Source organism: Falco naumanni, chromosome 5 (genome assembly GCF_017639655.2).
Source record: "Falco naumanni isolate bFalNau1 chromosome 5, bFalNau1.pat, whole genome shotgun sequence".
Classification (NCBI taxonomy): Eukaryota; Metazoa; Chordata; class Aves; order Falconiformes; family Falconidae; genus Falco; species Falco naumanni.
Genome location: NC_054058.1, coordinates 66,303,097 through 66,328,233, shown reverse-complemented (window position 1 = coordinate 66,328,233; position 25,137 = coordinate 66,303,097). Strand labels below are relative to the sequence as shown.

Here is a 25,137-nt window from a genome sequence, read left to right as displayed (position 1 = left end):
ATTGAACAGGGCTCACAAAGAGCCAGAAGTTCAACCCGAAATGCAACCAAACTGTGAGAGAGTTTGGAAAGGCCTTGGAAAAAACCCCATACATTGAAAAAATACAAAAAGTCCCAGGTGTAGAGGGTTTAGGGATCTGAAAGCCAAAGCAAGAAAAGCCAAAAGCATGGCTTCTTCTTCTGCGTGACCTCAGAAAGCAAAATACACTGTCTGTTCAATGAAATTAAGAGAGTCCCTTTGTGTCTTTTATGGGTACTTGTACATGTTTTTATGTCCTGCATTGCCACACATCTAGAAATATTTCTGTATGAGAGAATGTTTATTCCTGCCAAAACATTTTACAATAATGGACGATAGAAAATCTTCAGACATCGTATATTTTTGAACATTTCGGTTTTCTACAATCACCCTATGGAATAGAAAACCTCCCTGTTTAATACGCCTGTATAGTGCTTTCCAGGTTCTTAAACAGGCAGGTTGGTTTAAATAACTGCAGCTTTTGGGACCTGATCCAGCGACAGCCAAATTCAATGCAAACATTCAAGCAACTTCTATCTCCTTTGAACTAAGCTTTCCATGCAATTTGTATATATTTGAAGGAGGAATCTTTTTTGCTTGAAAGGTTGCTAGTGCTTAATGTAGCTTGCATTGTCTTTTTAAAGTAAGACAACCAAATCACATAATGTAATTCATCTACATTATTAGCCTTCCCCAAAGACAAAGCACAGGCTAGACACTGAAGCTTGAGATGCATGTAAGAGAAACATTGCCTTTAAATTGGCATTATCAGGTATCAGAGGAGGGGAGGGAAAGTGAGGAAGTGCTCACTGTAAAATTCACACATGACAATGGCATGTGCTTGCATGCTTTACAAAGGACAGTGAAGCGGAGTTTGGCAAGGTAGGGTTAGCTCCTGTCGTTAAGGCCAGGGGATTACTGCAAGACCAAAGGCAGCGTTGCCAACTCTACCAACTTTATTACCAGTCTCGGCATATTGCATTGTTTTCTTTGGCATGGCTCCTGAAAGAAAACAATTTCATCAAGATTTTTATTGAAAAATGTGAAAAATCAATCGTGGAACCCCAAAGACTGGAAAGCTGAATGGTAAACTACAACTTTTGTCTCTCAAATTTTAATATCTCACAGATGTTAGTTAAACCAGTTCCATGACTTGCTTGGACTTCACACACGGTTTATGAGCACAGGGCAATGGCAATACTGAACATATAGTTGTGCCAGTGGGCTGCTACGGCAAGAACAGCATTCACTTTTAAAGCTGATGCTCTGTGTGTTTAATGTCTATATGTTAGTGAGTTCTTGAAAAAAAATCCCCCTCTTTCTTTGGATTGGATCCCCAGCTCCCAAATAAACAAACCAACCAACAAATTCCAATTATCTTCAACCAGAACTGCCTGGAAAACTCCTTTCAACAAAACCAAAGAACCCTGCTTTTGCCACATAAAAACTGCTTTAACCAGACTGAGGCATGATATCAGGGAAAGCAAATTTGAAACTTCACACTGAACACCAGTGTTTTTGCTGGGCTGGCAAAGAAAATTGCTTTAAGAAATATTATCGCTGAGGACTGCATGGCCAATATTTCTTCACGTGCGCAGCAGGGTGTGTACTGTGTCCTTTCTGTTCAGCACAGAGACAACACGAGCTTTAGCAGTACACATAAATACTTGCAGATCCAAAGGTCCCTAATTTTGCACAAGGGTGTGTGGCTGTATTAGAAGTCCTAATTTAGTAAACCATGTCTTCATCAAGACTTGAGCACAAAAGAAGTGTTAGAGCCCTGACATGTAAGTAAGAGTGAAATTGCAATGGCTTACGTTGCTTTTGATCAAACTTTTAATGTCTGAATTATGTGGTAAGCACGCCCAATGTCTTCAAAGAGAAAAGCTGGACCCCTCAAACATAAAGTTCAAAGAACTTGTAAGCTGCAATGACAGATCTTCTTTAGCTCCTCACTCAATTGTGTTTAGATGTTATTCCTCATCTTTGAAATACTATATTAATAGGCAAGCTATAGTCAATGTGGAAACACATATTATATTAATCTTTGTAACATGAACATACACAGCTTAAGTTAAAAAACTCTAGGCCTTTACAGACATTCAAGGATGCCTTCAGCAGGGAATGCAAGATCTTGCTGCTGACGCAGGAGTATTTTCTGTTCCTTTCACAAAATAAAATACACAGATCTTTAATACTAGATGCACTGCACGACATAGTACTGCATGATTTCTGAGGAGAGGACATGAACTCTCAGCCCTAATGATGAAATAGCGCTTAGTCTTCGGCACTTTCATGTAGAGCTCCAGCACAGGGAGAAATTTAGTATCATTAATTTTTCCTTGAACAGAAAGGTTTAAGGCTTACATGTTTTGGGGAAAGAAAGGAGTAAACGTCAAGCTGTTTTGATAACACGAATATAAGATAAAAAGTACATACTTTCCATGGGAGGCAGTCAGTCATTAAATTATCCCATAGATGAGTGCATTAGCAATCTAATCTTAGTTGAGCAGGTATATCCCTCAAGTAACAATGATGTGCCACTACGATTTCTTAAGATGATTTTCTACTAGTATCAAGACCATATGATGTTCAGAGAATAAATCACATCCTGGATTGAGAGCCCATTCTGAAATTACTTGACTAAAATTCTTAGTTTCAACACAGTTCCTAAAAACCAAGCTGAATCTACATTAACAGTGAGAAATAGCAACAGAAAACTTCTCAGGTGCACGTAACACAATGGATATCACATTATTTTTCCTTGGTGTCTCAATTTTTTCATTTTGTAGACCTAACCAAATATGAAAACATTAAAACACAATCTGAGCTCAAAGCCTCTTCCAAAACTGCCAAGTATAAAACTGTTACTGAAACCCTCTGTTCTGTTTATCATATTAAGATACATTTTTTTGATGAAAAAATGCTAGATTGCAAGTGTAACATAATAGAACCAGCAAGCACTGCCAGCAGGTCTGAGGAAGAGAGAATAATTCAGAGATATTGTCATCTGTAGGCCAATTTATATTGTCAGACAGCAGGTTCACATTAGTCTCTGATGTCACCGCAATAATGGCATAATATAACGATTGAGCAAAGAATACCTGTGGGGTACAGCTATACAGTGCAGTATATCTATACTTGTTAAAGTATTTCAGGCTTCATTCAAAGCAGAATCAGAAGAAGCAAAAGACCAAGATTAAAAGAAGAGTGTGAAAATGGTGTTCATAAAGACTTCTGAATATTTTAGCCCTTGTTTTGTGATGATGAGGCAAGTACAATGTTGTATTTCATTGATTCAGTGGGTTCATGATTAAAATAAACTAATGTAGCAATTTAGGGGTTTTGTGCTTTTTTTTTTTTTTTTTCCTCCTTCCCTCTAACAAGAAAAAAAAGCTTTTTAACAGTTTCTCGCGGCAGGCATAATGTGCATCTGTGCTCTGATTTACTGCACATGCTGCCTTCTCTAGCATCATGTTAAGTTAGGGTATCAGCATGGTAGGTCACACAGTGGGAGTGACCTTTTGCTAATCACTACACATCAGTTACTACTGGCACACAGCTCATTACTAAGAAACCCTCCAACTAGCTGGCTTTCAAATCTGCTCACACTTTGATTTTTTTCCCCCTTTTCCTTTCTTTCTTTTTTCCTCCCGACTAAAGATTATACTTTTACGTAAAATCTTTTGTTGTGTAATTTTGTCAACTAGGGTTCCAAAGTCCAAAAGGCACCCAGTTAATTTTCAATTACTATAAAAGGAGCCTGAAAATTCATACTGAAGGTAGGTCTGTAATCTTGGGTTTCATTAAAAAGGTCAGAACATTTTCATTCACCACCTATTATTACAATGTTTGAGGGCTGCCATTAATTTGATTTTTCAGGACACAGAAATCTCACTGGAAATTAGAATGTAATCCTGCTGTTGCTCTACTGACACTTTTCATAGGGTAGGATGCGGCTGCAGGGACTAAGAGCTCTCCTGCAATTTACAATTGGTTACTTTGGACAAATGGCAGGTGACTAATGCAAGACAAACTGTTTGCACAACCTGGGAGCTCTGGGTTTAATTTCAGTTTCTGAAAGAGGGGAGAAAGTGTTTCTATTGATGTTGAACCGCAAGCTGTCCCCTGCCAATACATCTGTCACATTTAATACACAACACCCCCCCCACACCCCTGACAATGTGATTATTAGAGGTACAGAATTCAATAGCTTGAGAATACAAAACATAGCTGGAGCAAAATGAAATGGTTTTTAACTTACCGGCCATTTGCTGAATGCCGCTGAAGGCACCCAAGTTACTGGAGGAAGTTGCTTGCTGCAGAAGCTGCAAAGTAACAACACAATACAGCAATCTACCTGACATCAATGTAACAAACAAAGATAAAACTAAAATGAGCTATCATTTCACATTTCAAGTATTTATGCTTTCCTTTACATTTATACAGTCTCTTGCTTCTCTCTATTGTCAGAATGAACATCCCTAGAGTCAATGCTGTAAATCCATATTAATGTCTAATCTCTATTAAGAAACACAGAGACACAAGGGAAACTCAATAACATGGCTGCTTTAAAACAATTAATCAATTTATTCTTTTTAACAACCAGGTGTTAAATCTATTTAAACCAACATAGCGTGACTAATTACAACCCTCTGTAGTCTAGTAGTTACCATAACTCATCTCTGTCAATCATGGTCCATTCTCCCCCATTGCCCTGAATTCAGTTTTTTCTTTATTATCTTTATGAATCAAGCACACAGATACTCATTAGACTCAGTGTTTGTATATGACAGTTCAGCCTACCTCAGTAATAATATATATTTTTAATTGCCAGGTAAATGGCTGTTTATAATTATATCGCTATACCAAAGCACTGCACTCTTACAAATGACGTATTTATGCATACACAGTAAATATATATGGATGCATCTATTTGTCTAACTTGGAACCATCGGGAACTGCCAAGTTATCCAAAAGCTGCTCAACCAGACCTCTCAACTCCAGAGCCACAGAGGTCAGAGGCCCCTCTCAGCTGTGCTGCAGGGGCGTCTCTCTGGGCCATCCAAGACCTAAGAGAGGTGGCTCTGGATTTCCAAGTTCTCCAACAGGGGCAGCAGCTAACGCCTCTTCCTCACATTACAAATGGAAAAGACCATCTTAAATTTATGAGAAACAAGTGGCTTTCCCCTACCATCTTCACTTTCTCTACGAGGTATCATGAGCCACGCACATTTAGTGTTAAGAGGACCATGCGTTAAAGTGAAAGCCGCTTCCAAATGAAAATGTGCAAAATTAGAGGACTGAACAGCAACCATCTAGTTTAGAGGCTGTACCATACAGCAACCATCTAGTTTAGAGGCTGTACCATACAGATAGGGCCCCTACAGTGCTCAGCTGCCTATCCGTCCTCCCCTCAGAAAGAACTTAAATTTTATTCCAGCTATAAAAACCAGATTCTAACATTGAAAAGAACAATAAAACTAATGGAATCAAATTTTATTTTGCAGCATGAGTAAACTTTAAATGCTTCCCTTGGATAGCACTGACACATCTTGAAATGTTTATTCAAATTCTCGTTCCTGTTACTTATTTTTAGGCCATGTGATAAACATACAGCATTTTTTTATGTAGAAGACGACATGCTACATATCCTGGAGGATACTTATTGCAGGGACTTTACTATAGCTGATTTACCGTCGTTCTAAAATAAATACAGCAGAATATAGACACCGCCTCTGAAATGAACTTACAGCTAGATACTGTGGTGTGAGTCCTCCAAGACCTGTGAGGTTTCCCCAAGTGGCAGTATTGAGCTGTTGCATCTGCTGTGCCAACTGCTGCTGCAAACGCCGCTGCTCCTTGTCCTTTTGGGTATCGGCAAACTTCACCACGATTGGCGAAGAGCAGCCCTGTGGTTAGACAGATCAGGAAAGACAGAAGCGTTAAATCACACCGAGTCACCCTCACACCGTGAGCTCAGCCACGTCCCACAGGGCCACCAGCAATGGCATGTCCTGATTGCTCACCCTCTCTGCCTGGCATACGTAGGAGCACAAGGACTAAGGTTTTCAGCTTCTTAGGAAAAAAGGCTATGCAAAAATTATTGATTCTCCAGTTCTTTTTATCAAGCACTTTTCCTCAGGCTCTCTTTTCCTTCCAGCTATCAAAATTGCTGCCAGAGATAGCGAAATGTACCAGTCCTCTTTAATTAAGCTTCACAGCTGATGAGATGGACGTGATGCTTTGCCTGCAGTCTGTTTTCAAGGCATCGCCAAAGGTAGAGGTGTCCAACCTCCCTGCTGCCAGGGACCACACAGCCAACACCACCCGGCCACCACCGTCTGGCTGTGCAGTCACGCTCGATGCAGCTGGCTTGTGTACCCTATGTAAATATACTGTGAGCAGCGGATTTACTTCAGAGACCATCATCAGTGGGTCACCGGTCCTTTCCATACCAAGGACCCCCAGTCCCAAGTGAGTACAAAGGGCGATGCTGCTTGGACAATGCACCCACCTGCGGTCTGCTCCCGGGCACGCTTTGTATCAAGCACCTTTGAGAACTGAACAAAGGGCAGAATGCAGACCAAAAAGTGACTAGTTCTGGTGAGAGCAGCCCATTCCTGATTGCCACCATTTCTTCTATTGCTTCTATGACCCTCTTGTTACATGTTATGGGAGGGCTGTAAGGCACATTAGAAAATAGGGGAGCTGTAAGAAAGAACTAGAGATCTGGTCTGCAGCCTACTCTTCATCCCGTCTGAGGGACCCCTGAGAACACATAGGATGTCATGGACCAGATGGACTTTTGAGGTAAGCCGAATATTTCCCTTGGACTGCAGGTTCGATATTCCTGGGCAAAGTCACTAAGAGAACGAGACACATGAATACGAAGGATACCTCTGTCACTTTCGGTCTATTTTCCCCCCTGCTAACAAATTTTTCATATTTTAACCTTTCAAGTCTTCATTTTTTCAAATCAAGGGAGCAAACTATATCTTGCAATGATTCAGTTCTTCAAATTAATTCAAGCATTTTGTGAGTCATAGAAACTGTCAATCCATTTCATACTGTTTTCCAGTTTCATAGGATCCGATAAATAACTTCCCTCCACTCGCCATGCTTTGTTATACTAATTTCTTGTCTAACTTCAATCTAAACACAATGGTATGAGTGAAAGGTGACTCAGTCCAAAAAACACAGCAGCGCTTAAGCCAAAGTGTGTAGCGTGGGATGCAGAGCAGCGTTGTACTTAACCTAACTCTTCCCATGACTGCTCTCGTAACACTGTGAACATCTTCAGAAAAGTTCCTGGCCTCTATTATTTACAAAAAGCAGCTGTGTACCTTTTCTCTGAAGAACTTCACACCAGGACAAATGATAAGAATATTCACAATCAACAGACAAAAAGACGAAATAAACCACAATAATAATATCTCTTGTATGAAGATGTCCCATCAATACTGTTCCTTTAGAACTACCTTAGAAAATCATCACTTGTGATTTATTATTCCACCTCCAACTCCTTTCCTGTGTGTTTCATTGTAAAAATGTCTTTCAGTGTTTTAGTGAGAAAGAAAGGAGATACATACCACTCCAGCAATCAAATAAAGATTAGGAAGGAGTCAGCTTGTTACACAATTACCTCTCTCCAGTGATTTTTATACTAATATTAAAAACAAGACCCTTTAGGGTAAAAAAGAGAATTTTGTGTGTGTGTGTGAGAAAGACTTTTTCCTGGTTTCACTAATAAAAAAAGCAAGGTCTTTCTATTTAATAGGAGGTTTGGCAGCACTGGTCTAAGAACAACCAGAACTTACTACCTTCTACCTAGATGTACAGGAGAATCAAATCTATTTCCAAAGAAATAGAATTAATTTCAAAGGAAGAAATATCATATAGCTATTTCAGTTCTCAGTTCAGCAGCTCAGCATTCAACACTACAGCTGACATCGTATTTATGAATGCTTAAATGTCAGTAAATTGTGTAAAAACTATCTCTGCAATTTATGAATCTATAATTCATTTTTTCACTGTCTGCTCTATATTTCATCGCTTCATCATTTTCAAGAGAGCAAACATTCTGAAGACTGAAATTATATGTAGCAAGTGGCTCTATATGAGAAAAGGGTTGTTATTGTTTCATCAAATTTACTCCATGATAACAAATTAGTGTCTCATACTGGTGCTGCATTTGAATGCCTTAAACAAACAAAAAACTTCCATAGAAATGAGATAGAAGAGCAAAAACTCTAGAGCAGCAATTACGTTTTTAAAATCAGTTGATTTCACCAGGTCAGAAAGTCAGGTGGAAAGAGAAGTAAGAGAATTCATTATTCTATGAGACGTGTTGATCTGGACTTAACATCCCCATTGCTCGTGCTTAGCCCACTTTGGAAATTCATCTTGTTCAATGATGCGTGCCAAAGAACTGAAAACAATGAAATCAGAAAAAAAAAAATCTGCAGTATTTGGGTTGAAACATACTTGTGTGCTATATATTGTCCCCCAAGCCCACTTCTGTTTGCAAAAGAACAGGAAACAAAAGTGTCCAAGGGCCACTGTTTCAGGCTGAGTTGAGATTTAATACTAGCAAACCCAAGTTATCCTTTTACTAGAAGAGTATTGGCAAAAGCGAGCAATTTTTTTTTGCTTAAAGGGTGATTTCTGTTTTATGCTCTTCCATTTTCTACCTTGAGAGGAAGCTCCCAGCACATACCCAAGGTGCATCTCCCTTCCTGATTCAATGGCTTGGTATCTCCATGCCATTCAGTGCCATTTTCTTCCCAACAGCTGGTGCTGCCTTCATATTTTTCTTTGTGTTGTCAAAACAGTAGGAACAGACTCCGTTGAGTCCCTCAGCCATGGAGCTGGAGGGTGTACTGCTTCTCTCCAAGAAGGGACTCTCAGCCTAAGCTCAACTGACACAAAGACCCAGATGTTCAAAGTGCAAAATATTTGGAATCACCTGGCCAATTTGGGGATCTCATTGATGACGTCTCTAAAGGTGTTGAGAAGTATTTTGATCCAAGAGTAACCATTCTATAGAACTAAAGTCAATAGGAGTATCACATCAAAGTACAGCCTCTGTTGGAGTGCTGCGTACAACAGAAGAATGGGAGAATTTGTCTGGGAGGTATTATCTCTTTAATTTTACCATCTTCTGATGTAGAGCTGTGTAAAGTTCATTTTGCTAGACAGAAAAATACATTAAAACACATGGAAAATATAGGTAAAACACAGTATTACCAATAAACATTTCCTTTTTACTTGGAATCAAACCCAGCAAAACGTATAGCTCTAAATTAATGGAGCAGTGCATGGCAGACAATTTACTACGAGTATTATTTCAGAGACTCAAAGTGGCAGTTTTTTCACAAGATACTGTCAGACTGCATAGCTTCTGTAACAGCAGCTTTCTAGTAAAGATCGTTTAAATTATTCTCATCTCATTGGCAGATTCTCATCTAAAACTGTACACTCAGGGTCTAAAAATGCATTGCACTGAAAAGAAAACACATTGATTATAAAAGAAGCTCAACCAAATTCAAACGTGATGTTTGGAAAGACAATAGCTTTGCAATGCTGGTATCATTACTTGTAGTACACAGGAAACAGTTAAGAGACATTTTCATGCACTGGCTTGATTTTTATCTTCTCCTTCTTCTCCTCTGTCCACCCTTCCACCCTTGGTCTCCCCCCTTGGCTCGTTACACAAAGCAGCTCAACGACATGACGCAATAATGATTGTTTAGCACCCAGCATGCTTTGGGAGACTAGAGCATTGCAAAGAAAAATCACTGAGGAAAAAAAAATAAAATTGAAAGGTCCTGGTGAAATAAATAAATAAATAAATAAATAAAACAAGTGCACATAACATCAATGCCACCTCTGAGAAAAATCATCACTACACGAAGATACAGTATACATAATACAGTATAACATGCACTCTCCAATGATAAGCTAGAAGATCCAGAGTAAGTAAAGACTTCATACTTGTGCGGGGTTTTGTGCAAAATTCTGAAAGACCATGACAAAAATCACAGACTGAAAAAAATTTTGAGATTGCCAGACAAGCTGTGGCATTCGCTAACCACTCCAATGAACGGATCGGTAGCCTGCAGTTATATTCACGTTAAGTGAACAGGTTTAAAGTTTTCTGTTGCTTATCGTGATAAAATACGAGGCCGTAGAGGCAGTTTGGAAGGAAATAAAGAGTGTTGCTTGCGAGGGGCCAGCCACGATGGCACTCTGCAGGAAGTGCCACACTTCGGTATGCTCTGTCATCGTTAGCATTTTTATTGGCTACACGAAGGAGGATAAATTATATTAACTTAAAAAGAGATTCTATTTGCAGAAAAACACATGCACTAGTAACTCAGCATGGCCAGGTTAAATATCTTGAGCTTCTTCTCAGAGCACTGCAAACCACAACACTTCAAAATCTATTTAAAAGAATCGTCGATTTTTCGGGGTGGGGTGGGGGCGGTGTGTTAAAAGTAATTTACTCATCAGATACACTCTGAGTGTGACTGAGGAGCGGTCTTGACAGCATTTTTATTTTCTGCCGAATGCCACTGAAAACAGGATCAAGAGCTGTGTTTGGATACCACACAGCAACCTCATTGCACGCTTCCAGGTCATTCAGAAAAATAAGCTTCACAAAGACAGATAGAGTGACTTGGTAAAAAGTTTAAATCTGTGATTGTCATGTGTCTGATCTGATCCAGGAGAGCATGGCTTTACCATTCGCAATCATTTGCACAAAGAAAACAAAGAAAGGGCAAATGATACAGTACTGTACCTCCATGGTCTGAGACTGGTGCATGGCTTTGATTGCATTCTGTGCCATTGCCCTTGTAGAAAATGTGACAAACGCACAGCCTGTGGGAACAAGGGGACAGGGAGCAGGAAAGACAAAAAACAACAAGACAAAAGGGTTGGACGCTTGTTAAACCAACACAGTCTACGAGAACGGCCACAAGACGACACTGTTCTCAGTAGTACATAAAAATAAACAACTTCTCTAGTTTATTTATCGACAGTGCTGACTTGCTAATCTGACCATAGATGAAAGAAAAAAAAAAAAATTAGGTGTGGATGGGTGAAGAGACAAGGATTTTTCCTTTAATTAGTCAGGGTTTATTTTCCAGTTTTTGTTGTTGTTGTTGTTGTTGTTTTTGTTCTTTAGCCACAGGGTTTGAAATAAGTAAGGCTTTTCTGTAGACTTTGGATTGCATAGTTTAGTCTGTTCAGACCAGATATTAACAATTGCTTGTTACAGCTTTTGTGCAGGTAAGTTGTGGATCGTGAATGAACGACTGGCATCACTGGCAGCTGAACTGGGAATTTGATAAAGGAGTCCATAATGTCTCATATTTCTGTGATGCACCAGGAACAACCATACAAATAAGGATGAGAAAAACTCCACTTGTGTTGCCTGCGACTAAGTGTGAAAACACTCAGACAAAATTCAGTAATGTAGGTGGAATCTCAACATTTAAGAAAGTAACATATTAAAAATAAAAATCTTTATGCTTTTTGTTTCTCTGAGTCCTAGGTACGAGCATAATTCTTTGATCTACGAAAGCTACCACCAACTTGAACAGTTCTGAAGCTATATACCTGAATAACTGAAAAATCACTTTTCTCCCTCCTCAGGCCTTTTAAATCATAATGAAAAGCCAGTAGGTTAATGCCTGGGCTATTTTTCCACCACTCTACTATTGTCAGTCATACCTACACTGGGCATGGTACAGGTCAACTTTTTTAGTGCATGACTCACTGCCCTTTTGACCAATAAAAACATTGCCTTCTGAGATTTACATTTTATTCTTCATGCACCCTTGGGCATCTTAAAGAAAAAGACTGTGAAATTAATGCAGATTCAGGCTGATTTTGTAATAATACCATGGCACACTAAAAGCTTAGCTAAAGCAACACAGACTTATTTCACTTGTGATCTCTAATGACTTTAAAAGTGCATTGATTTTCAGCTCCCTTAGCCTTGCACAGTTTGAACTTAGGTTTCAGAGAATAATTTAGTGTTCCACTCAATTTCCTCAAAACATGATTATTATTATTACTACTTAAAAGATTTCCAAATGAAGCAAATCTAAGCACTGAGAGGCTCAAGCATATTGTCATTTCAGAGCTAATGCATGAAAGCTACATTCTGGCATCAAAAATACAATATTGTTGCCCCTGTGGCCAATGGGCAAAATAAACCATTTTGCAATCCAACAAGCAACAGATTGTTTGGTTTATGCAGATCAATTTGAGGCATAAAATACCTTTTCTTTTTTGCTGCGTATGTACCTGGTAAGATTATCAAGTCAAGACTGTATTCACATTTTAATCAAACAACAGTAAGAGAAAGCAATGCCTGTTCATTACCCAAAAGCACTACATCTAGTCATGAAAATAAAGTCAATGCATTTTTGCATCATGCAGTATTTTTATTTTTTTCCCTTTTTAATGTGAAGGCCCTTGATACAAGAGAACCTAAGGTGGCTTAAGCATCTCCGACTGACAGATGAGCATCATAAAATCAGAAGTCAGAGTTCTTTTACTCAAACTTCACAGCCGTGTTGTGACTCTACATATTTCTTAGGTAACATAACAGCTGGTGATTTCTTACTGCTGTTTAGCCACACGATGTGTTTCTATACTATTCTTATTCAGCAACACATTTCTGTCAAAGAAAATGATGCAACTAAATGGCTTTCTGTATGGTGATCTAGACAACATGTGCAGTAGAATGGTAAATAAACTACAGTACCTCCACTAGATTCCATATTGCTGCTGTGCACTAAAATTAGAGAGGCCCAAATTTACCATCTGTCTCCAAGTAATCTCTCTTAGAAACATTTCTGTTATTATCATTAGCAGAGGGAATAACACCAAGGGTTTTCATTTCTCGTCTTGCAAATTCAATGGAGGATGAGCACAAACAGAGATATACTGGAGGGCAGGCGAGAAACCCCATACAGAGCCTTGAATAATATTGTTTATAATGGTCAAGAAACTGCTTCATTCATTTCTTTTGCTCTCATTATCCAGGACTGTGTACCATAGTGACAATTACTGAATGGAGGTTTAGAATGCATAAGAAGCATGTAAAATGTCAACAAAAATCAATAAGACACAGTTTATGCATTTATCACAATTTCTACCCAGCAGTACTGCTGTAACTAACTTACTGAGAGATGTTGCAATTAGCAGGTCTCAAAAGAAATGTGAATCAGCAGAGAAATAAAGCTGCACTCCTCTTGAGACAAAGCAGACTCTCTCTTCCCTGCCTTCAGCTTTTTCTCTTTTTAACCCCAACACTCAGCACCCAGCGCTACCGCAAAACCTCCCTCCCTGTCCCTCAGCCCAAATCCGTTTGTGTGGATCCCGTCGCCTTTGTCATGGAGCAAAAAGACCTTTGCAGCAGATCTCTGTAAAGTGCCATATAAGCGAGCTACCAATTTGAAAGAAACTTGTTCTCTGGGCAAAGGGAATGCCTGATGGATGAGGCTATGTGGCTGGAATATGAGCATTTGGAAACAGCATTCCACAGAGAAGACAGGACTGCATTTTAATTATGGTTCACCAGTCAGAGGCTACAAGGTTAGGTCTCCTTGTTATTTCCAGTCGGCAGGCCATTTCCCACCGTTGGACATTGGCTATTTGCACAGTAAATACCCAATTTGCCTCAATAACCATGGTAAAAATTCAGTAGACAACCTTATTACTAAAATACTGGAAAACCTAGACCTTCAGTTGTTACCATCAAGCACCCCAATTAAATGCTAGCTAATTTAACCACCTTTCCGGACATTGCTACATGTATTCACATTCAAGGGTTATTTTTTCAGCTACCAAACCCAGCCACTCACACGCAAAACTTTTACATTTATTATGTGTGCAGATGTATTTTATTACGTGTGATCCATGGGATCTTATATGTTTAATACGTGTGAACCATGGGATCCTCTCCTTCACCACCAGGCTGCCGCGCTGGATGGGGAGTCAAGCCTCTGTCATAGGATTCAGTCACCTAAACACTCAACTTGCATCTATAATTCAGGTATTCAGAAAAGCTGATATATAAATTTATATTTATAAACATAAAGCGCCTATCACCATATTGATAAACATTCTTTGGAACCACTCTTGGCTCCAAAAATTCAGAAAAGCTGTTCTGAGACGCCTGTATTCTCCCCCGCAGTCAATGGCAGTGCCTTTATTTTCCTATATGAGGTACATATGCACTTTAGGAGCATGGTTTTGCTGGGCACCTAGAATTTAATTAGAAGTTGGTGTCAAAGGACACTGGATTTCACTTGTTTAAGCCAGGTGAGCTCTGCCTGAGCCATCCTGTGCTCTTGCCACAGCAGTTTCTGAGGGGCTGGGAAAACCCTTTTCAGCGTGCTCTCACTCACAGTATCTCACAGACACAGGTGGTGTTTTGGGAACATACTGCCAGCTCTGGGACCGTAAATCACAATTATAAAGAGGACAAGACTAATAAGATTGCATGCCTCATGTTGCAAGGAAACAAGAAAGATTTCCATGGCCTCCTACCTCCTCCTGTGAAACACTGCACTGATCGTAGGGCTGTGGGCCGAGGTCTTCCAGACCAATAGCTACAAGCAAACTATTTCTGTTCTACCATACTGAATCCTGATGCCTCAATAACTCCCTTCTTACTGGAGCTGTGGAGCTCTCTGGGGAAAAAAACACGGAGAGGGGGATATTTCTATAGTGAATGCCTTGAAATTACTTTGTATTGTACCACCAGCTACCTAACCACCCAAAAAAAAAAAAAATCATTTCGGAAATGCAGCCAACCTGTAAGTCACCTTGCAATTATTTATCACATCTGGTTTCAAAGTGTCAGAGATCACTACCAGAAACAAAAGGGGAGGGAGAAAGGAGGTCTAAGAGTTTTAGTCATTTCTCCAAGGCTGCCTTTCACCCCCTCCGTCAGACAAATGACTGACTGGGGAAAGGCTGCTCGAAGCAACTTCCTTCTGCTAAGCAGAATGGAGGGCAGGCACCCAGCCCTGTCACGGAAGGTATTTTGGAGCACATGATCACCTTTGCCATCTTGGCTGAGAGAACATCTAAACTCACAGGGTTGCCCCCTCCCGTCCCAAACTGAAAGGGAATTTTGAAGAAGCTGTGGAATTTGACAAGCTCCCTCCTCGACCTGTGCCATCCCAAACCTAGGGCTTGCTGCTCCAGCAAGTGAATTATTGCCACTGCCCCATTTCAGCTCTGGCTTCACTTGATTCTTCTCATCTCCAGCTTCCATAGTACGTTTTGAAATGTTCATGCACACCTTAACATAACATCAATACTTGTGAGCTGTAAGTGAAGTAGAACATTTTCACACATGGAAGCCTCAAATTAAGGTTTCACACCTGCACAAGAAACCTCCCACATAAAACTACCATGGTCCACCAGAGGTTTTAAAGCCCCCAAATCCTCAATGAAGCCAAAGACAGATGCAAAACCCCTAGATATTTTTGAATCAGGCCAAGAGTTAAAAAGGGAAGTTTAAAACCATGCCTTGAAAGTTCTGGAGACGAAAGAAAGGCCGATGTAATCAAGTTTAAATAGATTAATAAATAAATAAATAGATAAAAAGATAAATATATATAGTGACCCCTCTGACACAGTAGAAGGCTCATGAGATTTCTCAAGTCACCTGCGCCATCACAGCACCACGCATGGTGGTTGCGCAGCTGGTGGTGTGATGGTTGCACTACAGTTTCCTCGTTCACTGTAAACATTTTTTCTTCCATTTCTGTGAAGAAACAATAGCGAAAAGCTGCCAAAATACTCCTGCTGCAAGAAGTATTTGGGATCCTCTGAGATGAAAGCCTCTATTTAAAGAAAAGATAAGGCTCAAATAAAAAGCTATGGAAATTGAAGTGTGATAAAAATAAGCTCTAGTTGTGTTAAAATATTTTTAGCTGAGATTGCAAAGTAAGACTTTCCCTTTTCTATGCTGTGCTAATATAATACAGTCTGAAGGAAGGAACAGCCTGCGAAACAGCCTTCTAATGAGGACATCACACAAAAATCTGTCTTAGTGGTTAAAATACATTTCGACTACAAATTAAGACATCCAATTGTTTATTTTACAGACATTTGGCCATTAGGTCCTGCTTAAGACACAGAACGACAGGTCTGAGACCAAGTGCAACAATTCAGCCCAAACTAAATAATTTTGAAAAAGTCACAGTGAAGCTCTTTATGCATATCAGGCACCTAAAGGTAACAGAGGCATGTCCTGTAAACACGCCTTGTCTCTTTGGCTTTACTGACTGCTCTTGACTATCCAGTGGATGACAGATTCTAGATTTTAAATTTCCTCAAGTGCATAGTTCCCTCCAAGCATCCCTAACTGGACAGTCAGTTGGCCACCCTGCAAAGTACAGACTTCAGTAACTGGAAATCACACAAAACCAGAATCAAACAGGTACCAAAGAGAGCATTCTCTAACAGTGCCTCAATGATCCTCTCATTGGAATAAAAACTCATGTAAGTGATTTCATTTCAGACTTCCCTCTGGGGAGGAATTGTTGCAAGGCTGCGGTAATGGAAATCTGAGATGTAGTTTCTGGCCAAAGGCCAGCGGAGACACTGGTCACTTGGATGTGTTTGCTCCTGCCTAGCTTCAAAAGAGTTTCAGCAGGGAAAAAAGAAAACTAAATGTGCCATAGTGACTGGAAAAAAAAGAAAATTAAAACGTTACCACATTACAGCAAAAGAAATAAGGCATGGAGGTGCTTCTGAAGAGTGACTGAAAATACAGCACTTCCACTGCCCTCACTTCCCATCACCTACTGGAACACCAGGCAGAAGGTGGCCCCTAATCCAGGCTGTTCCCATGGCTGGCACTTCACGTTACTTTAGCTCAGAAAGGAGCAGTAAATATCCATAAGGAAAACCAAACAGGTATAAAACCTCCTCACCTATCCTTCACTGCAATTAACTGTGATGCAAATACTAATTTGCTTTTACTAATTCATCAAGAAAAGCCCTGAATTTGAAAGTTATGAATGGATTTTCATGAAATTAAATTGCCTGACCGTGGTATAAATCTCCATGCCATTTCTAACTTACTCTTTAAAGTAAAGAAAGGAAAAAGAAAAAATCCTTGTAATCAGTGTCTGCAGAAACGTTCACTCATCCCATGTGCCTGCTGATGTTTTGTTAAAAAATCATACAATTAGGAGCCAAGAAGATGTAGAAATATGCATTTTGAGCTTTTCCACAATGCTCATGGTATATCCAGCTGTCTGTACATGTTATTAGCAGTTTTTTCAGTGCATGCTACTAACCCAGTTGACTTCTTTCTGGTATCTGTTCTATAAATCTGCACTTAGCAATACAGAAGAATAATTTGCTGTGTGGTGCTCCTGTGATAAAGATAAGAAGATTTTTTTTAATCATTATTATGGATGGTAATAATTCCTAGAGTGATACAGAGATATTGATCCAGTGATCTAAAAACAAGTGTCTTGCAAAGGTAGAGCATTGCTATCCTTACTTTAAGGAATGGGATAACAGAGAGATGATGAGACACCAACTCACCTACAGTCAATACAGTGTATCAGTGGCACAGCTACAGATTGGACCTGGGTATTTCTGGCTGGTTTTGCACACTCCAGCTATCATGGCATGGCTGTCTGTGTTGGCATCTGTGGTCATGCAGACATTACATACTGATAGGAGTCAGGAGGTCTGAAAGTTTCCTTAAGCTGTTTGCAATAAGTGATTTAAAATCTTAATCATCTGAGGCAGTTCACTTCTGCTTTTTCATGATAATGAAGCTTAGCACATGATATCACAATCATGAATTTTTGTAAAGCATACTTAGCTCTTCAGAAAAAGTGCTGGATTAAAAAACCCTGCAGGCTGAATCCTTCTCTTTGAATAATGAATATAGTGCAGGCAGTGGCAAGCTTCTTTAGCTAGTCCCATGAACCCTGCTGAAGTGGCCAGCCTCCATGTCTGTTGAGTCCCTGGTTTCTTTATCTCTACAGCCAACAGGGTATTTTTATTTTTTAATACTTTTCACAGCTAGGAATTACACTCTGCCAGCCAACTAATTTCACAGGGACTATCCCAGAGCCTTCGGAAGGCAAGGCCTTTTGGTTGCTGCCTATTTCTTGTAGCCGGCCAGAATATAACAAGATATGGATAGAAACAACAATTACTTCTTAGATGCAGGACCAAACAACAGTGGGGAAAAAAATGACTCAAGGAAAAAAAAAAATCCCAATTTCTCTAAAATATACAGCTCCACCACTGGAGCTTTGTATCAGTATTTTGGCCTCGTTTTACAGACGAGTTTCAAATAGCTGACAATAAGAATTTGGAGTGGAAATGCTGATGGTCCATTATCAGTAGTGACAGCAATGGGTGTGACTTTATTAAAGTTCTGTCAACTCTTGGCTAGAAACTACAACAGAGACAACGAGTTCAGTCTCTCTCCTTCTCTCTCTTTATCTTAGCACTTATATCACACTCATCACAAAGTGTTACATTTTCCCTTGATGCCACAGGACGGGATTTCTCCTTGCTCTTGCAGGCACGTGGTACGCCACAACCCTACACCCGGCCCACGAGCTGACAGCAGGCTGTTATCAGACCAGTGGCAAGGTTGCTGTTGTAGTGTGGACATGGCCTAAAAGCCAACCGAAACGTTTTTGCTCATTACTAATAAGAAAAAAAGGCAGCACAAACCGCAACTGTTCTACTGAGCAGTTCAACCTCGAGCTATTCCTTGCAACTGTCTGCTGGTGACAAAGATTATTTGCCTGAACCCTTTAACAAAAAAAAAGTTGGCACAAATACCAGCAAAATGTACTTCTCGAGCTCTTTTTGTCCAAGATAGCATCATGTGCACTTGTTATGCAACTGGAAAGAGATGCCAAACAGTTTATTGGACCATATTTTCATCTCACTGCTGTGAGCACTGTGAGTTCCCGAAGGCTCTGGCATGGCAAGGACAGTGTTTTCCCAAGACAGTGACTATTTTTCATTCACCCCTCCGTGTCTAGGAAGGAACCACATCCAGATGGGTACCGGGAAAACAAATACTCTTTGTGGCAAAGGGAATTAACATCTTGGAAATGGTAACATGAATTAGAACTTGTTAAGTATTGGAACTCTTTTGACAGATTTAACTGTATAAATTCCCCCTCTTGCTTTAGTGAAGCAGCTTTTCACCCTGTGGGGTTTTTTTGCCAAGCTCCCTCCACAGCAAATCTCCCTTAGCACTTTTCATTTCAGCTGCAATATCAACCATTTTCCCAACACTTTGCCTTCTCTCATGGAGTGGTGGTTTTGTGAAGCTGATAAACATCTGCCTGAAAACCTGGTTGGCACAGCTGAACTCATTTTCAAGTGTGAACATGGGTGTGTAGAAAGCAATTCAAGTTTAACAAGGCATGATGCATGAGGGCATGATAGAATATCAGTTGTGATTGTGACCGAAATAAACCCGAGTGGCAGACAGGATATAGCTCTGCTACAATTGCTGGTGTGTGACCTACCTGGACTGAGATCTTCAGCCTCTGGCAGGAGAAAGCAGCACATTAACTCTACGGCTCTGATGGCCAGCAGACAACACTGCCCTGCCTGATATGTTGGTGACACAGCTTAAAAATCTCAGTTTCTGATTATCATGAGATTGGTATTTACAGCAGAACAAAACTACCCCACCAACTTCACTTACCCTACTGAATTTCATAATTAGCTTTTCTATGCTCGTACTGTCTCTAATGCCTGTTGAATCAAAGCAAGTATGCAGTGGGATTTCTATGGATCCCGGGAAAAAAAAAACATTTCTTTGTTGGGTGATTCTCAGTAGTCAGGTCTGTTTGGGGCTTAAAACATCTGATGCCCAGATCTTGTGATTTCACCAGTCACTTAGCTCCTTTCCCACTCATGTCTTCCATCACCCCTTCCCCGTGCTACTCACAAAATAAAATCAGTGAAAAGCAGAAATACTTGTTTTGCCTCAGCATTGGGTCTAGACAGATGATGACAGCACTTGAGTCCATCAGTTAACATTCACTACTGAGCTGCAGAAATCAACCTCAGACCTTTCCCCTAGTCTTACCCAAGGTAAAAGCCATGATCCTGAGCTCCCCCTTGCCTGAAGGGGCTGCTGCATCCTGGCCCCAGAAGTTTTAGGGTTGCACACTAAGCATGCATAACTGTAAGTGTGTAATTTTCTTGGGGCTTGCTATTTCTTGACTTTTTTCAATAAATTCTTATTATTGAGAACTAGTACAGTAAGTGCTTTCAAGCAGTGCCATGAAATAAAGGCATACCTGCAACTTCCCCTGCTGAAATTTATAGGCATTTTAAAGAAGCTGAGCTGCACGCATAACAAAAAAAAACCATGCTGAAACTGTTGCACAAAATACTGCAGATTCTATAGCCGACTGGAAACAAGTAGATCCAAAAGTAAAAAAACCCCTATCTATAGCTATAACTGTATCTATATGCAAAATGGATACTATTATTTTTTCTGTGCCTTTCGAAAATGTAATAAAATGCATAAACTGTGCTTTCTATGTGTGGGTTTTTCTGTAGAAACAGAAGTGGTGTTTTCACAGCTCCACACTTAAAATTACTTTACTCCCTGTGCTGTTAAATGGCTGTGGCTAGTACCACAGCATCCTTCTGCACTGACAGACAGGACTGTCTCTATTTTCTTTTCCACTCAGCACCACCTGGGACTGACTTTTTGAGAAGGTTTACGCTCTCAGAATAATTTTAGGTCCACATACCATGGAGTTCATATACAGCCTGGGTCATCAATATACATTTATTTTTCTTTTCAATATGTTTTCGGGGGGCTTTTCCCCAAAAGGCACTTTTGCACTCAAAAGAGATCACCAGCTATTGAAGTCTGTGCTGCACTTCATTTCCAAAGTTCAGGTCAGCCGCTTGACTGCTCTGGGTGGTGCTGCTTAACACCTCTGCCCTGGGTTTTGGGTCCTGATGGAGGCACAAGTTTTGAAAAGCTATTTTTACAAACTTTAGTCCAGGCAAATCGCTCACGTTCAAGCTAACCTCTTTGTTTCTCAGTTACAGCAGACCTATGCTTTGCATATACTGGTAGAAAACACAGGAATGGAGGAGGCAGGGCTACAGCATGGGCCAGTTCCCATGACCCTGTATGCCTTCAAGCAGTCATTTACAGTCCTTCCTTTTTTTGGCCTTCTGCTACAAAGCAGAAATAGGGTTGGGGAAGGATCTTTGATTTTGCAAGAGCAGAAAACTGAGGGTGTTTTCTCAGGGTGTAAAGGCACCTTTCCAGCTGACAAACAGGGTGATAACACAAGTTAATATGTTGGCACCGAGACCTTTCTGACACTGGAAATAGAAGGTGATAATTTCAGTCACTGCGAAAAGTTCACGTGGATACCTTCATCATGTGGGACATATTACGGCGTAACCTCTAGCTGCAGACAGCGGCTATGCCTCCCTCGGCTGTGACATATAGGTCCCAATTAGCACTTAAGGAAAGAGACTTTACAGACTGCACACTCACCTCTGCTCAGCCCGTCCGGTCCCCGAAGGATTCGGCATTCTTCTATCTGGCCAAACGGAGAAAACATCACCCTGATATCATTCTCATTACACTTCTTCGAAACCATTCCTATGAACAATTTTCTGTCTTCCACAGCTAGAAGATAAAAATAATGAATGAGCAAAGGCCATTTCATCTCTTTCCTGTGATCAATGCTTCATTACCACATCAAACCAAGCTCCAGTCATGTGAGTCTGGCTCTGTAACTGAAGACAAGTCCTAAGGCAAACACTTTATACTTACAACCTCGCTTCCTCCCTTCCTCCCCCACCCCAAATCTCTCGTTTTTCTTCCTATTTTTCCTTTTTCTAGTGGTGCTTGCTGTTTATATAACATATTAATTGGCTGTCTTAGCTGTTCTGCATATGCCTTCCCCATCACAGCTTCTAAGAGAAAAGCATCCTCTGTTAGAGGGACTTTTGAATATATCTTTGCATAGATTTTAATTCAGATAAATTCACTCACCTCGCTCATGTATGAAAGAAATCATGGCAGGGGTGAGGGTGAAGAATGGATTGTGCGCGTAATGGTATGAGCTAATGAAAAAATATTCCTGAGAAATGTTTTGAAAGAGCGGCTGGCTCCTATCTGAGCTTTCAATTTCAGCCAACTTAATGCACAGCACTCGAAAGGCAGATGTGTAACGACTGCTCTGGAAAACGAATGCATTAAATTTTCCTGTTTGTTTTTGTTGTTTTTTTTTTTTTTTAATTCAGACTGCCACAGCCCTCTCCCCTTCAGAAGGACACAAGGTATATTCCAGGGCATCCCTTTAACACCCTTTGATTCACAGAGATGCTGAGCCTGCAAAAAAACCATGAAAAAGGTGCTTTACCTGAATTATTGGCAGAATATTTCCTGCCTCCATTGTCACAAAAATCAGGAAAAGCTGGACTGCTGCAGCAGGACGCATGCAGTCCTGTTAATCAAACTCAAATTTACAGGTCTAAAGCTGCAGACACTTAGCAAAAATGAAATAGGTCATCAAAACTTAATTCACCCTGGAAAGACTCAAAAATGTTACTGCACCCTCCCATCTATATTAAACCAAAAATCCGAGTGCTTATTATACAGTGTATACACCACTGCTTTCTTCTTCTCTTGAAATGGCATGTAAATCCAATTCACTGTAAATGAGCAGACTGTCAAAGTTTGCAGGGAAGCAAAGAGAAAAGGAAAGCTTTACTCCAGAGAGTCTGCAGTGCACTTACTTATTTCTATTATTGTGCAAATTATTTTTGTAATGAAGTATTTTCATTTCTGGGCTTACCAAAAAAAAAAAAAAAAAAAAAAAATCTTCCCTTACTCCCCAACATTAGTATGAGTGTGTCAAATGGAATAAATTACAGCTGAGGAAGAAGAAACTGCATCTATTTTCATGGAACTTTATTTGTGTTGTACTTCAACACATTAAGTGCATTTCATAATTTCAACAATAAAAAGAAGAGGTTCATGTTTATTGATCATGAGAGGTGTCTGAAGGATTTTTTTTCTTTAAAATCACTGGCTTAAAAAAGTATTTGGAGCTGTTATACAAGCAAATATCAAGACAGTGTGTTTTTCAGAATCCAAAACAGAGATCAGCCCCTATAATCCCAGCTTCTCGCTCTACAAGCTTGCAAGAAAACTGGTGTGAATTTAACACCCAGGCGAAGTTGTTTTCCTCAGCAGAGATTCCACAAGACTCAACATTTTCATTCACACTTTATATTGAGGTTCCACATGCTGGTTAATCCTCCAGAAAGGGTTAACAAATGATGAATTCATGGGATGAGCTGGTTATATACAGATCAAGAGCTGAATATGTGGGATTGCAAATAAGACCTGCAAGTTGGGATTTACATATATCTCTGTGTGTGTGTGTCTATGTGCGTATATATATATATATATATATAAAACTTTATGTCTTACAATTAAACTTTACATCTGATTTGTAATATATACTTGGCCTTGATGCTGTTAATATTTATTTCAGGGATGGTAAAACTGAATTGCCTTGCTCACAGCCACAAGGAGAGTCTAAGCAATCACTTTTACTGGTGAAAGGATGCCTGTAACTTGGCTGCTTACAATTCCCCTATTGCCTGCAGTAATCTCTTTGAGAAAGGTCCCTGGCCAGCCTGTCCCCTCAACAACAGCCACACACTATCACCAGGGTGCAGGAAAGGGTCCGAGGCAAGGGATCCCGCTGGGCTGCCAGGGATGGATGCCTCTACACCACACACCCAGGTCAGATGGGGGGAAGCCTTGGTGCCCAGCACGAGTGCAAGTACTACCTTCTGCTGTGTGTCACCAACCTCTGCACTTCTGCCTGTGTGTTCATTAGTGCCAGCCAGTTTAAATTTGGGTTGATTTTAGGCTTAAAATACAGCCTGCAGGTCTACCCTAAGGGTGGCTAGATTCCAACCCTCTCTTAAAAATAGCTGCTGGCCCAGTTGGAGACATGCCTGCCACGTCATCCCAAAGGAAGTCCCTTGGGTCCTGCTTAGGTGCAAGGACAAAGACTCAAACCAAAGAGATTCAGGTGGAGATGCAAAAGAAATGAGATGCAAACAGGAAGGCGTTGTTTTGATCTTCCAAAGAGTAGCAGATGACAAACTCCCCACCGGCCTCCTTCAGTTTCACCAGTAACCTATATGTATGTGCCATTTAACTAATGTGATTTGCAGGTTTTCAGCTTGAGGGTGATCTTATAGTAAATTAAACATCCAGTTCCCGTGTACTGTACATCTTAAAAATGCAGATTTCATAAAGAATGCTCAGAGTACAGAAAACATTGATATGATGACTCTGCATTCCGTGCTATTAGTCAGTGCCGATCAGTGTTGAAGCTTAATAAACTTGCCTTTTTTTTTTTTTCTTTTTTTTTTTTGGCTAAGGGCCTAGCATAAAAAACATTTAAAGGGACAATTTTCAGGATCAAAATGACGTATTTTCACTCCATCTGACAGAACATCTGATGATATTAGGCTGAAAGACTTTTTAACAATACAATCTCTCGCGGAGAAAGGGATGCTTTTTCACCTCCGTAAGACCGGCTGTCTGGATTTATTTCTGCATTTCTGGTCAGCCACTCTTCTCCTTCCTTTCAAAAAGGGATTCGTACCTGCCATGCAGGCACGGTTTGAGTATCAAATAGACAATGGACCACAAGTAGTACAGGCCAAACTTATCTAGAGGTTTGCAACCTTTCCTTCTGATCAGCCAAGTCTGTGGATTCGCCTCTGCGTGTTGGGTTGCTCCCACAGGCTATAAAATGAGGAGCCCAGGATCAAACACATGCGACTCAAGGAAGCACTGAGGTCGGGAAAGGTGCTGTCTGCTGCTGGTTGGAGAGAGGATGGCAGTCTAAAGCTGTCTTGCCTAACTTTGGCCATCTACAGTTTGGGTGTCCAGTTTTATAAAGTCTTAGCTAAAACGTTATCAGTTGGCTGCTGTCAACGTCAAGGGATCAGCTCCTCTAAAGGTGGCTGATCTCATCTCTCCCAGCAAGACGGGGTGGCTTG

At 40.3% G+C, this 25,137-nt stretch overlaps 1 protein-coding gene across 12 annotated transcripts in view; it reads right to left on the bottom strand.

The window, feature by feature from the left end:
* CELF2 (CUGBP Elav-like family member 2) overlaps positions 1-25,137 on the bottom strand; it is a 376,931-nt gene that overhangs the window by 46,700 nt on the left and 305,094 nt on the right. For 11 of the 12 annotated variants that reach the window (XM_040595111.1, XM_040595113.1, XM_040595115.1 and 8 more), the window contains 4 exons: positions 21,593-21,727; positions 10,823-10,902; positions 5,772-5,930; positions 4,283-4,346 (listed from right to left, as the gene is read on the bottom strand). In XM_040595111.1, coding sequence (XP_040451045.1) covers positions 4,283-4,346; positions 5,772-5,930; positions 10,823-10,902; positions 21,593-21,727 — 438 coding nt within the window. Of the gene's footprint in view, positions 1-4,282; positions 4,347-5,771; positions 5,931-10,822; positions 10,903-21,592; positions 21,728-25,137 lie in introns of those variants that run through there. The other variant, XM_040595119.1, reaches the window with a different exon arrangement.